This window comes from Nelumbo lutea, chromosome 3 (genome assembly GCF_056320005.1).
Source record: "Nelumbo lutea isolate HS-2025 chromosome 3, American lotus-T2T, whole genome shotgun sequence".
NCBI lineage: Eukaryota > Viridiplantae > Streptophyta > Magnoliopsida > Proteales > Nelumbonaceae > Nelumbo > Nelumbo lutea.
This window is the reverse complement of record NC_142686.1, coordinates 11004008-11017847: the sequence shown is the minus strand read 5'-3', so window position 1 is coordinate 11017847 and position 13840 is coordinate 11004008. Positions and strand designations below refer to the sequence as shown.

The window sequence follows — 13840 nt, the reverse complement described above, 5'->3', positions numbered from 1 at the left end:
TATCAATAAATAATTTATAATTATGTTTTAAATATGTGATGTGTATTTTTATATTTAATTTATGTTTTTTAATTCAGTTTAAATTTTTTATTTATAAAAATATTAAAAATTGAAATTTAAGGCAAAAAAAGGGGTTTTTGTGAAAATAACGGGACAAGGTGCCTACGGCTCCTTGGGACACATAGGTCTCGAGAAATTACCCACAATAAAAAATTAAAAAAAAAATATCACTCCAATCGAACATCGAAGTGCAAAGTTATGACCTCTGAAAATTTACATGCATTGAATGTGCAACTCGCAACCCAATAACCTAGTTCCTTCAAAAATCTAATACTAGTAAAGTCAGCTAGCGCCAATGTTATCTTCTGATCCTCACCTAGTGGCAAGAGTCCTACCCTTAAAATGTCCCTTTTTTTCCTGCTTACTTTTTTGTTATGCAGAATCCTTCAGAATTTGTTCTTGTCCCACCACCTCATGTATTTTTCTTTTCCCACCATTTCATTAGATTTTCCAACCCAGCCAACCTCTGTAATCTATGGTTACTGTATCATACTGCAATGCAGCAATTAATTTGTTTTGATATTTTGTTTTCAAATATTCAATTCTGAAAATGAGAGTAGTGGAAACACAAATGTCGAGATGGATAAATGAGAAAATTAGAAAGAATAGGACAAAAAATGAAAACACAGGAGTGGCTCTAACAAGTGATACAACGAGGAAAGTAGATTAAAATGGTTTGGGCACATGCAGAAAAGACTATCTATAAAACCACTAAAAGGTGATTTATTACAAGAGAGTTAGAAGAGGTGATTTATAAAACCACTAAAGGACATGGGTTGAAGTAATGAAAAAAGATTTAAGGGTCACCGATTTATCAATGGATATAGTACTGAACAAGGAGGGAATGGCAGAACAGAATTTATGTAGCCAACCTCGTATAGTTGGCACAAGGCTTAGATAACGATGATCTAAATACAACCTCTTAAGTCCAAGCACATAAAGTTCAAGCAAGCTAGCTGCCTCCATAGTCCATACTATGTAATGTAGCATGTAAAATATTATTGTCCCTTTGTACTTGTGATCAAATCTTTGACAGGCTCAGACAAGATAAATTCCTACTGAAGAAGTTACCAAAAATGCACTTGTTAGCCTTTCAAGGAAAACGTTTTAAGTATTGCATGGATGGATCATTTTTTGTTGTGGTCCCACTTGGTAACATGACAGGGCGCTTGAAAAAATAGTAATTCCAAACTTTAGTTATGTAAGTTAATAGAAGACAAACTTGTAATGCACTTCACTTGGTAACATGAGAGGGCACTTGAAACAATAATAATTCCAAAACTGTAGTTACATAAGTTAATGGAAGACAATACACAGACAGTAAAGGTCAAAATGTTCATCGAACATCCTTTTTCTGTTGTTTTAAATACTGTATTGCAATTAAAAATTCATATAACACAAAATTGTAATGTATTTCTCATTGTTAAAAGATATACAAAAGGAAGTATTAAAAAACACTCCATCGTTTTACACTGCAGAAACAAGTTAGGTGTCAGAGGCACCATCCCTTTTTACTCCAGCAGTAGGAACATAAATATGAGAAATATTAACCAATCACTGTGTGTGAGTTTGTTGAGGTAAGAATGTTCATTTCTATCAGAACAAATGCATGTAGAATCACGATCATGGCAATCTGGGAGCATTAACAACACATAGTGGAGAAATTTCAGAAAGCAATGTAAGGTAACAGACCACGTGACTATTTGCTAAAACGTTGGCAAGAAAGATGAACTTCAATTGAAGCATGTAAACCTCCATCCAGAAAAGACGTTCCTGTAATTGGAGCCATAAGACTTGCTTTAACAGGAGAATATTAAAAATTAAAATAAAAGAAAGAGAAGAAAATGCTACAAAATGACATATATCAAGTACCTTTTAGGTAGCTTATCTATAATACACATATATAACCAGATATATGCATAGGTCTACATATGCATGCATACGTAGATTTATATGTGTGAATGTAAGATACAGTAAGACAACATCAGAATATAAACTTTGGTTTAATGGACGAATTAAGGGTTAATGATTAGTAAAAATCAACTTGGGCAATTCAGATATTTTCCTCAATTATTTTTACACTTAAATAAATGAAAACTATGTAAGAATTACAACAAAATGAGAACAATGAGTGATGGAGCCCCATCCCAAGGCCCACATCACCGTAGGGGCGGCAGCTCATAGGATAAGGATAAGGGCTAGAGATAATTCAAGAATTCAAGAATTCAAGAATTCAGGATAATCAAGACTCCCAAGATTCATGGATTAGATCCAAGAAGATCTGACGGTGAAAATCAAGCCAAGAAGAGTTCGATCCTATCAGATTAGTTATCTAGATCTATCCTAGTTGTTCTTTCCTAGTTCTTTTACAATTTCCATATGTATTATAAATATTGATAGTTTTCAGTTAATTCATACTTCATATTTTCAGATTTTCTTAAGTTATCTTCTCTTTGGGTTTTGCCACATTTTCTCTCTCCTAGAGAAATCGGTGTTATTCGCCCGGTGCTAGCGACGCCCGGTGCTTGCATAGCTAGATCTGACTTCCATTACTTCCACGCTGCATCAGGTGGTATCAGAGCAGGGAGTTCGCCCAGTCAAATGGCCAACCAAGACAGTAGTAGTCGCAACCCACCCTATGACGGAGATCAGGGGTTTCCAGCTGTTTGGATGGCAATTGAAGAACAGCGTACAGCCACACGTAACATCGAGCAGCAGTTGGCAGAGATGGCTGAACAACTGCAAACCTTGTTACGGAAGGCTGCTCCAAGGAACCGGGATAACCCGTACCCAACCGGAGGAGACAACCACGGTAGACCACTCATCGCTCCTATACCTTGGAATCATGTTCTTGATGATGATAGCGACAACGAAGTAGAACTCGGTGTTGCTCCATTTATTCCCGGTAACAGTCTGTACCACGCTCCTCTTGATAGTGCAACATCGATTTCTGGGTTCAAGTTGTGGTTACGTCAGGCATCCACTGCAAGGATTCTACCTTCTATTCCTGGCAATTCGTCGGCTTCGACCCGGTTGGCCTTTGAGCCTATTTCCGATCGAACAGAGCATCATTCTATTCGGCCCTCAAATGGGAAACAACCCTCGAAGAAAGCTCATCCTTCATCGGCTTTTTCAGAAGATGCACGGGGAAAAGAGAATCAGTCCTGCACTAATTCGTCAAAAAACAACAAGCAATCCCCAAAAGATAGAGACACAAAAATCATAACCCCAGTGAAGAGTCCCCCCATTGAGAATGGATCAGTAGAGAAGTGCTTGGATCCTCTGAAATTACAGCTAGAATGTGGAGCCATAGAACAAGACACAGAAGAACAAAGTGCATCAGTTGTTCCTGAAGAAACAACACCAGAAGGAGAGAGTAACAGTCCTAACAAAATCTCAGAAGAAATTTTGAAGTGCCTGTCAAGCATTTTCCTGAGGATGAGCAGGATGAAGAACAGGGGAACGGAACCTGATATGTTGTCTTCCTAAACATCTAATGAAACATATGAAGAACCAGAGTTCAGAGATCCTTATGGTATTTGTTCAGAATTTGGAAAGAGGGATATTGGTCCATACAAACACCTATTTGTAATCGAAGCTAGTTCAATTGATCCAAATCGAAGAACAAACTCTTTGTTTCTGATCCGGAGACTGAAGCCGCTTCTTGGGAAGCTTGCATCTGTCAACCTAGATGGTCTTACTCATCAGTAGAAGCTTGCATTCTGGATCAACATCTATAATTCACGCATGATGAATGCATTCCTAGAGGATGGGATACCGGAGAGCCCCCATATGATCGTTTCAATGATGCGGAAGGCAACAATAAATGTAGGTGGCCACTTGTTGAATGCAATGACAATTGAGCATTTCATCCTAAAGCTACCTTATCACTCAAAATATACCTATGCAAAAGGTCCAAAAAATGATGAGATTCACCAGTGTATTCAGCAACAGAATAAGACCGCTGCTACCTACTCTTACGCTGAGTCGGAACCGATCGGTCCGACTCAAGTGAAGATTGGGGAAGAGTATGAGATTATCGTCACCAACTTTGCAGGTCTATACCGATATAGGCTAGGGGACGTGATTGAAGTGATGGGATTCCATAACTCCACCCCGGAGCTTCCATTTGTATGCCGGAGGAATTTGCTACTAGGCATCAACATGGACAAGAACACAGAGAAAGATTTGCAGCTAGCAGTTGAAGCAGGTGGGAAGCTGTTAATGAAGAAGACAAAGGTTGAGGTGATCGACTTCACCAGCCATGTGGATGTGTCCACGGACCCTGGACACTACGTCATCTTCTGGGAGCTGAGCAGTGAGGCCAGCGATGAAGTGCTGAATGAGTGTTGCGATTGTTTGGATCGATCTTTCGTTGATGCAGGATATGTTAGTTCCCGAAAGGTGAATGCGATTGGAGCGCTTGAGCTCCGTGTGGTAAGGAGGGGAACCTTCTTGAAAATTTTGGATCATTACTTGGGCCGACGTCAAAAACACCCATGTGTGGTCTAAGGCCGTATAAAAAACAAGCCCTTTATTGGATGACAGAACCGGGGAAGGGAATTCAGGTTGAGCAAGTGGCCAATACACTTCATCCATGTTGGTCTGCCTACCGTATATGTGATAAGAGAACGTCTGCAATCTATGTTAACAATTTCTCAGGGGAAGCTATTAAACAATTTCTCAGTGCTTTAGTACTTGCTGACCTCCATCGCTATCTACCAGAGACAACCCTTGAATATCCTAGCCACGACTCGGGGTCGAGTCTTTCCCAAGTGGGGGAGAATGATGGAGGCCCATCCCAAGGCCCACATCACCGTAGGGGCGGCAGCTCATAGGATAAGAATAAGGGCTAGAGATAATTCAAGAATTCAAGAATTCAAGATAATCAAGAATTCAAGAATTCAATAGCCATCAAGAATTCAAGAATTCAAGATAATCAAGACTTCCAAGACTCCCAAGATTCATGGATTAGATCCAAGAAGATCCGACGGTGAAGATCAAGCCAAGAAGAGTTCGATCCTATCAGATTAGTTGTCTGGTTCTGTCCTAGTTGTTCTTTCCTAGTTCTTTTACAATTTCCAGATGTATTATAAATATTGATAGTTTTCAGTTAATTCATACTTCATATTTTCAGATTTTCTTAAGTTCTCTTCTCTTTGGGTTTCGCCACCTTTTTCTCTCTCCTAGAGAAATCAGTGTTATTCGCTAGGTGCTAGCGATGCCCGGTGCTTGCATAGCTAGCTCCGGCTTCCATTGCTTCCACGCTGCATCAAGGAGACACATTTCTTGGGAGATTATTTTGCTCAAATAACAACTGATGAATCCCCACCAAAAGACAAAGTACAAAATTTATTAGATGAAGGTAGTGAGTGAACAAAAAAGTTCTTTGCCAGGTAGGGGATTCTATCTTCTGTTGTTAACTACCAAATCAAGGTTGAAATAGAGTTTATTATCTCTCTTATTCAACATTTACTTATCCATTTTGGTTTTACAATCCAGAAAGGAGAGTTGCCTAACTGTTGCTAACACAATGTTGCCAATATGAACATAAATTTTTTTTTAACCTTATGTTCCTCTTGGTTCTTCTTCCAAGACTAAAACTAATCCCACAAGTCAGGCTTATGTCGCATAGGATATGCTGCATAAACTGTGGATGTGGATAGATGTCTTGTAGATCAAGCCTAGGGCCTATTTTCCACATCTTATTTGCAATAAACAATTTGCTGCACAAGGTGGAAGCAATGTGATGATTAAACAAACAATTTTCAAAAGCACTATTTTCCCATTAACTTTTACAGGAAACTACTTCAAATGGTGTACTAGTGTGCTCAACTGAATGGTAGGAACATTGAGCTTAATAACAGGATAAAGGCATTAATTATGTGTATCACTCATTCATACAAGAAAGCCTTTTGCGATAATAGCATTTATCACAAACATGCCTAATTTTCAGTTAGAGACTTTCCAATTTAATCTGATTCCTATAGGGGTTTCAGGGATGCATTGCACGACAGCAAGAAGAGCATACCAGTTGGATTCACAAGGGTGGTTTGGGAATGTTTTAATATGTTGAATGGAGTGGTGACATAGGTCATAGTGTAGCCTGTTTCTCTTGTATCCAGTGGGAGAGGTGCCAAGAAGGGGATTAGATCACCTTGAGCCATGAATAGAAACATAACCACGCTTTCCCTTTGATCCAGGGTTGATTGGAGAGAGAGAGAGAGATCTCTCCTCTTGACTACAATTCCAGGCCTATAAAGATGTTCCCATTATCTCTGTAAGGGAAAAATGTTTTATAAAAGTGAAAAACAGAAGTAGGGGAAGGTCTGTTGGATCTTCCTTTGATAACCGCATGACACCAGCCAGAGTCCAACATTGCACCTGGTTAACAGCTTGAATTTTCTCAGGATATATACTCTGAGGTATCTACTGATGTATGTTATAGGTCAGTAAAGTAATATGTTTGAATCATATTTGGAACTTGTAAATCCTTACTAAGAACAACTAAAAGTGACTTCATGACCGTTCAGCCTTCTAGTTAAACATATTATGCTTGAGGCAACTTTAAATGCACATGAGATATTCTATAGAGATTGCATGAAATATGTGAAACATTACCTCTAAAAAAGCAAACTTTCTAGAGGTTTTAAGAAAATCAATATACTTACAAAAGTGAACATCCTTGTTGTAGTTTTCTTTTCTTCTCCTTCTGTTTTTGCGGTGGCTTAATAACTACCTTGATTGCAGCATCAAAAACTGCTTTTACATTCTGCACATCAGAATATTGTATAGAAATATCAGCCTACAGATGCAGATAGAATATCTCTCTGCAACTTTATCCATTGAAGAAACTTAAAACGCATTTCTGATGAAACTACACACACACACACACACACACACACACACACACACACACACACACATATATATATATATATATATATATATCAAAATGCCAACAAAATGCCCACCTATTAAACAAAAAAAACTACCAAATTGGACATTCTTAACCATCCTAAATAACTATTCTTTTTTACTTACATGAGAAGTATGGTAAACATTCCAAGGAGAAAAAGTCCAAATAATGGGGGCATCATCTCAAACTCAAGAGCCCTTTTCAAGATTATTCATAAGAATCAAAATTGGACATCTTAGGAAAAAGCCTATGGGTATTGAGCCTTAACTCTGATGGATCTACTTGTAATCATGATCTGCAACCAAAGTAGTCAATTTTGGTTTGGACATAGGTTTTGGCCTCCTTGAAAATGATTTTTTTAAGAAAAAGAAACTGTAGGAATTTCAAAATTTCAGACAAGATGCAAGGAAAAAAAATCTGTTATATAAGAAAAGATTTTATATTCTTTCCTATTTTATCTATTTTTGTCCACATTTTTTCTCTCAATCAATTACTTCCTATTTCTTCCTTTCTAATCTAAATTTCTAAAACTTTTCCCATTTCTCTTAGATCTCTGTATATATTGAGTTGTATATCTCATTTCAATGGCGATCAAAACCAGAATGAAATGTCAAAAGTTTGAAAGATTTCTATGAAACTGAAAACCTCTTTGTGCAACCAAAAAATGAAAGTATGCCCCCTTTTATATCTCATCTTCTGAAAAGCTCCAATTTAGCTTCTGGAACTTAGGAGGATAAAAAAGATCCAAGGATTTTCTAGACCACAGTGTGGAGTGTAATATCATTGAATTTGACTTGTGATGCATAACTAAAGTTTTTTGAGCTCTCAGATTCCCTGTACTGAGACACCAAAAATCTCCAGGAAAACTACAAAGAAAAAGAAATGGGGATTCTCATTTCAGGGATCTTAGATAACAAAAAGCTGTTATATACTTTGGAATACCTTAGCCTTCCATTATGCTACAAATAATAAATATTTACCTTCATGTTTTGATTCATTTCTTAATGCACTACTTTTCCAGTAAATTCCATCTCGTCCAGACAAAAGAATAATGTTAAAGATTAGACAGTTACAAATATCTGATGTGGCTACATAGGGGTTCTGTCATGCTAGATCTGTCTGTTGGTCCCCCCCATGGGAATTAATACTATGTTGCAATTCCATGATGTAGCTTGTCTTTATAATAACAGCAATATAAAATTAAGGAACAGATTAGCCTGCAAAAGTAAGAACTTGTTTTATCAGTACCTGCTGAGTTTTTGAGCTGCACTCAATGTAATAAGCAGCACCTATCTGTTTCCGGAGTTCCTCTCCCTGAGAATAACAACAATAAACTACAATTACCAAGAAAACATATTTCAATCTTCCAGAGCAAAGGACTAATATATAACAAGATGGCCATACTCTACATGGAAAGAAATTATACCTGTGCAGTGGTTATAGGCACCAATCCAGGATGATCAGCCAAATAGTGCCTGTCTTCACGAAGATCTGAGAATCCATTGTATACTGTAAGTCCATAGAAGACATAGGACAACAACATAAGTTTATCCTACACAGCACAGTGAGAAACAAGGGAAACATATCCAACACAGTACTTAACATATAAACATCATATAAGCTTCAGGATCTTATGTTCTACTACTATTATTTTCCAGCATGATATACCATAGCTTCACCACTAGTGGTTTCTTATACCATCCACCCAAAGATGCTATACACTGGATCTATCAGTTGCCTTGTTCAGTTACACAAAAGAACGGCATACTGCATACATTGGACAACCTCTATATTGCTCCTGCAGATATAGCCTAAAAGGAATTTACAATGCCAAAACTGTTTTTTGATGTTGACTGGTGTTGCAAATTTGTTCAGATCAGGCTAAATGAGTCTGAGAGTCAATTTTCAGACAACAACGATCTAGAGGATTTTAATTTGTATCAAATTCCAAACTGTGGGTATGATGATTATTGGAAGTTCTTATATTCTTGATCAAGGACTTACACAAGCATGTATGTATAGCAACAGAGATACAAAGGTGCATTATCGTTTTATTGGATGCAACCTTTATTACTCTTTAGTATCATCATCTAATCCTTGTCCTAACTGGGAGAGCAAGTCAGGCGGGCTGAGCCGGATTTGAGCTCAACCCAAGCCCAACCCTAAGAATTGGACGTAAGGCCCAAGACCGAGCTCACACCAAAACTGTCCAACCCAAGCCCAGCCTGTACTAAAATTTCATGCACTCAGGTTGGGCTCGGGCCTGGGTTGGGATTGGGTTGATCAATCAGCCCACACTAAAAATTAACATAAATCTATGTGTATATGCATGCATGTATGCATATATGTTTGGTTTACCAAAAAAAGCATGTAAATACGCATGCATGAAGTCAGGTCAAGCCGGGCTCAGGAGGGGTTTGGGTTGCCTAAAGGTTAGGCCCGAACCTAGCACAAAAAATATAAGAGCCTGAACTTTTGGGGCCAGGCCCAGCCCAAGGACCGAAAATCCAAGCCCAACCCATGTAAAATTATGGGTTGGGTCGGTCCTGTCCAAATTGCACACCCCTAGTCCTAACTATATGGGGTTGGCTACATGAATTCTATTTCACCAATTCATTCGTCTTGGCGGCATGGATGTATTATTGTTTTATTGGATGCAACCTTTGTTGCTCTTTATATAGTTGCAAATGGTCATCATAAATATGTTAGACAAGATGCAACCTAGTAGATAGTATCATGGCATATATAAATGTAATTTCAGAAACAGTTATAGAAAACCAAGGGAGATAATGCACCCAATGTCATCCTATGCATAAAGGAAATTGAAGATGCCTGAGTGGCCCATCCTGCCCCCTTTGTGGTGGGCATAGGTAAGTCGTTAGCTTTTGGGATGATTCTAATCCTCCACCTTACCGAAGGCTATGCTAGTTAATATGAGGTAGACTTTTGATAACATGGCAACCCAGCTGTAAGCAATAGGATGGCAGTGAAAAGGGTATACTGCCATTAGCTTCAGATGTATGGCTGCAATGATTAGTAGATCTTGAGTCTAATACAGATGGTTGTAGAATACAAAAATCTGAAAAAAAAAATATGGGTAAGTATTCTCTTCAATAGTGATTCTTTCCATTAATCCCTAGATCAAAGAAAAGAGGTTTGATCCAACAAAACCTCTAGAACCTGGGTAATTTTTTCAAGAGACTGAACTAAAATTGGAACAATTATATCTATTAGAAAGGAAAAGGGAAAAAAGAACTGATGCGTCACTAAATTGCTCTAATGATCAATGTACCAAAAATACTTCTATACTAAGGTTCCCTGATTATAAACATTCTGGCATGGAATCATTTTTTCTTTGAATCCTAATATTGATCATATTTGAATTCCTACAAAGCTGGAATGTTCTAATATGTATAAAAATGAAAAGAAGAATAATGCCCATTTCTATGTCCTAGCCATTCTGATTCCTAATGGAAAATTTCTATTCAACCTCATTTTTGCAAAGTTTATTAGGTGGTCATTGCATTTATTTAACAGTAAAGAATGATATGGATCATGGTGTTAATAATAATGAATAATAATAGCTGACATCTAGCCAATTTGTGAAGATTTCAAATGACAACTCAACAATGTTAAGTTCCAGTTCATTGTAGCAAACTCAATCCTTGCCAATGCTGATCAAGAAATAACAAGAAACTGCAGAAGGCACAAAGAGCAATCAAGTATAGCAGATAACCATGAAGTTAATCAGAAACCAGAGATGAAAAATATATAGACTTATATAAGAGCGTGGTAAGAAACATTTGTAGTCCGCATATTTAAGTCCTATCTTACCCAATTTAGTGCCGGCAAGAACAACTGGAACTCCAGGAGCAAAATGTTGCAGTTCTGGGATCCACTGGCCAAGGAATCATCTCTCAGAAGAAGCTATATATATGAGAAAAGCTCATCTAATGATCTAAGTATCAAGGGATAGAAACATAGTTCTCGGGAATGTGCACCTTTTTGAGTACATTCTCATAGCTTGCACGGCTAACCAGAGAGAATGCTAAGACAAACACATCCGCTCCTCTGTAGCTCAAGGGCCTTAATCTATTATAATCCTCTTGCCCTGGCAACAGAAGTGATATTTTCTTCATGAGCGCAAACCAAAAGCATTAAAATACATATGCATAACAATATAGAGATTAGATATACCCAATTAAGCAAGGCTTCAGGAAGTAAATCAAATTTGAAGCTTAAGAATAAATTGAAAATAAAAAACTTTGAAGCCAAAATTGTTCAAAATGTTGCCAGAATTTACCAGCAGTATCCCAGAGGCCCAAATTGACAGTAGTTCCTTCGATGACCACATTGGCGCTGAAATTATCGAAAACCGTTGGTATATAGTCCTATAGAAACCATCATTGTCAGAGAAATAGAACAAAACTGAGAAAAACACCTAGAAGAATTAATCACTTGGGAGAAAAGGAAAAAAAAAATGTACAAGCATGATATACACAGCATAAAACAACAAAATACATAAATAATTGCAGTATGTGTCAGCCTAAATTAGTTAAAAGAATACATAACGGATCCAGAAAAACAAAAGCCTGTATAACCCAGATGGATTCTTGAGATAAAGAAGAGACTTACGGTAGGGAATTTGTTACTTGTGTAGCAGATAAGCATGCAGGTTTTCCCGACAGCCCCATCTCCAACTGTAACACATTTGATGAATCTTGATGCGCTTGATGCCATTGAAGAAAGGGAATTGCATGAAGAAAAGGAAAATATAGACAACAAAAGCAAACGGTGGGTGGGTTAGTTGGTTTCTTGCTTTTCAAGAAGGGAGGAAACAGACGTAGATCACGTCACATGACTCACACCCTCAATCTATGTCTGTAGTAGTACAATACATCTTCTTTTCTTTACAGTATGGGACATACATATTTAAGGTTTTACTTGTTTGAATTGAAGGGTGGACCTGCATTTAATAAAACCTGCTGAGAGTATCAGAGAGAGTGATGGGAGTTTTCTTTGGAGCAGTGGATATCAAAGCCCAATTGAGACTTGGAGAGTAGATAAATCAAATATAATTTTTTCTTTTTTCTTTTGGGTATTAGAGAGGGGGGAGAGAGAGAGAGAGCAGATAAAATGTATCTAGACAACTATAATTGACCAGAACACTACTACAAATTTAAAAATTACAATCCATTCGACGACTTTTTTATCTGCGAGTAAACGTTGCTGGCGATTACCAAAAAAAAAAACGTTGCTGGTTACCCAATATGGACATGACACCTGTACCTAGTTCGTGTAACAATATTCACACGTGTAAGAGAAGACCGACTGGGAAGTTAGGAATAGGATTCTGTCCCATGTTGCGGCTTACCCATTTCTTTGTGCGTTGTGCATCATCATCCTCCTTCATTGTAGCTCTGCAACTTCACCACCGAAGGGTTCCCTCCTTTGGAATGGCGATACCGTGGCCTAATATAAATAGAGAAATACAGGAAGGTTGGAGAAGAGGGATTCATCTTGCACCGCAACATGTCTTTTGTTAAGGCTCCTGGATGAAACCTGATCGATCTGTAAGAGAAAATGACCAAAATCAATACCAAATTTCAAGCAATCCACTGAATGAAATGCACAAACTTATTGAAGATCAAACGAATTAAATGGAGAAAATGTCAAGAACCAAATGCTGTTCAAGCAAAACACCCTGAGATTTATTATAGTTTCTCCGAAAAACAGTTTAATTCCACACGAATCTACTGTCTACAGCAAAGAAGAATCCTCCTCCCAGCCAGTGTCCAAATCCACTGAAAAGCAAATACTGTGAATCTTGAAGACTCGCATCGTTCCTAACGTATTCACCGGAAGATAATGAAAGAGAGGCAGACAAAGAAAGACGGTTTTTTCTTGCAAGAAAGGAAGAAGGGATGAGAGGGCAGTTGTGTCCTGAGACGAAAAGGGAATACATGAATTCGGTACAGATGGCATGTCCGTATTGGGTATACAGCAATGGACACACGCACACCCTAAGTCCCTAATGCCATTAGCAGATCCAGACTTGTGAAAAATAAAATAATAAAACAATACAAATCATATCATAGTTGAACCCAAATCAATAATCCATTGAAACAATCAAATGGTTCAAACAGTTCAATCATGTGGGAGACAGGTTGTTGATAAGAGGCCGTTTAGAAAGTCTTTTTGGGATGATGTTATGTTAGCTCTGACAGTTAAAAGATTCATTGAATAGTCTGAACCTAGTCGGGCTATCGCTCATCTTTCCATTCATCTTTATGTACCTTTTCGCGAGAATAAACATGGAGTTTGGAAGCGTGGATGTTTTTTTGAGGTCGATTTTCAATAAAAAATGTTTATGCTTTCAAAATTCATTTTTCAAAAAAAAAAGAATACTTCTACTATATAGGCAGTGAAGAATACATTCTATTTGGTAAGGAGATTTTCAGCACTGTTTTTTATGTCTATATTGACATGTAAGCATCAGATAGGATATATATCAGTTAACCGTTCACCCATGCATTGGTAGACTCTCGATTTTTAAGACATGTCCAATTTTTCAATAATAGACTGAAACAAACAATGAAATACATTAAAACGTCTATATAAATCTAGCATGACACTGTTTTTTTTTTTTTTTTTTTTCTATAAAAACAACCACAGTTCCAAAAATCCCCAAAGTGAGAAAGACGTGAAAATTGTTAATTGGAGCCATCGAAATCAGTCTAAAATGGGTATGTAGCATTTTTTTCGGTGCACCAACTTTTGACAACTAGTATTAAAAGACCACAGATTAGTTTACCGACTTGTAAATAATTAAATGAATACCACGATACCATGTACCTGGAA

The 13840-nt window shown here is 37.5% G+C and overlaps 1 protein-coding gene across 3 annotated transcripts; it reads right to left on the bottom strand.

The window, feature by feature from the left end:
• Window positions 1–1381: 1381 nt before the first annotated feature.
• LOC148862904 (rac-like GTP-binding protein 3) lies at window positions 1382–13234 on the bottom strand. Of its 3 annotated transcripts, none has more exons than XM_088979857.1 (9): window positions 12683–12984; window positions 11615–12550; window positions 11283–11370; window positions 10981–11090; window positions 10814–10877; window positions 8406–8488; window positions 8228–8293; window positions 6732–6832; window positions 1382–1833 (listed from the first exon to the last, which is right to left on the bottom strand). In XM_088979857.1, the coding sequence occupies exons 2-9, from the start codon at window positions 11717–11719 to the stop codon at window positions 1794–1796; spliced, it is 657 nt and encodes a 218-aa protein (XP_088835983.1). In that variant the 5' UTR covers window positions 11720–12550; window positions 12683–12984; the 3' UTR covers window positions 1382–1793. The 3 variants fall into 3 exon arrangements, with proteins under 3 accessions (XP_088835983.1, XP_088835985.1, XP_088835984.1); XM_088979859.1 differs by having other exon boundaries at window positions 8406–8470; XM_088979858.1 differs by having other exon boundaries at window positions 8406–8470; window positions 11615–13234.
• Between the last annotated feature and the right edge of the window lie 606 nt (window positions 13235–13840).

What these genes read in the sequence shown, in the direction of transcription:
- LOC148862904 (XM_088979857.1), bottom strand. Translation starts at nt 11,719, where the DNA reads ATGGCATCAAGCGCATCAAGATTCATCAAATGTGTTACAGTTGGAGAT. An exon ending in GGGCCTCTGGGATACTGCTG is followed by an intron (nt 11,091 to 11,282) that starts GTAAATTCTGGC and finishes TTCTGTTGCCAG; the next exon opens with GGCAAGAGGATTATAATAGA. An exon ending in TCTTGCCGGCACTAAATTGG is followed by an intron (nt 8,489 to 10,813) that starts GTAAGATAGGAC and finishes ATGGACTTACAG; the next exon opens with TATACAATGGATTCTCAGAT.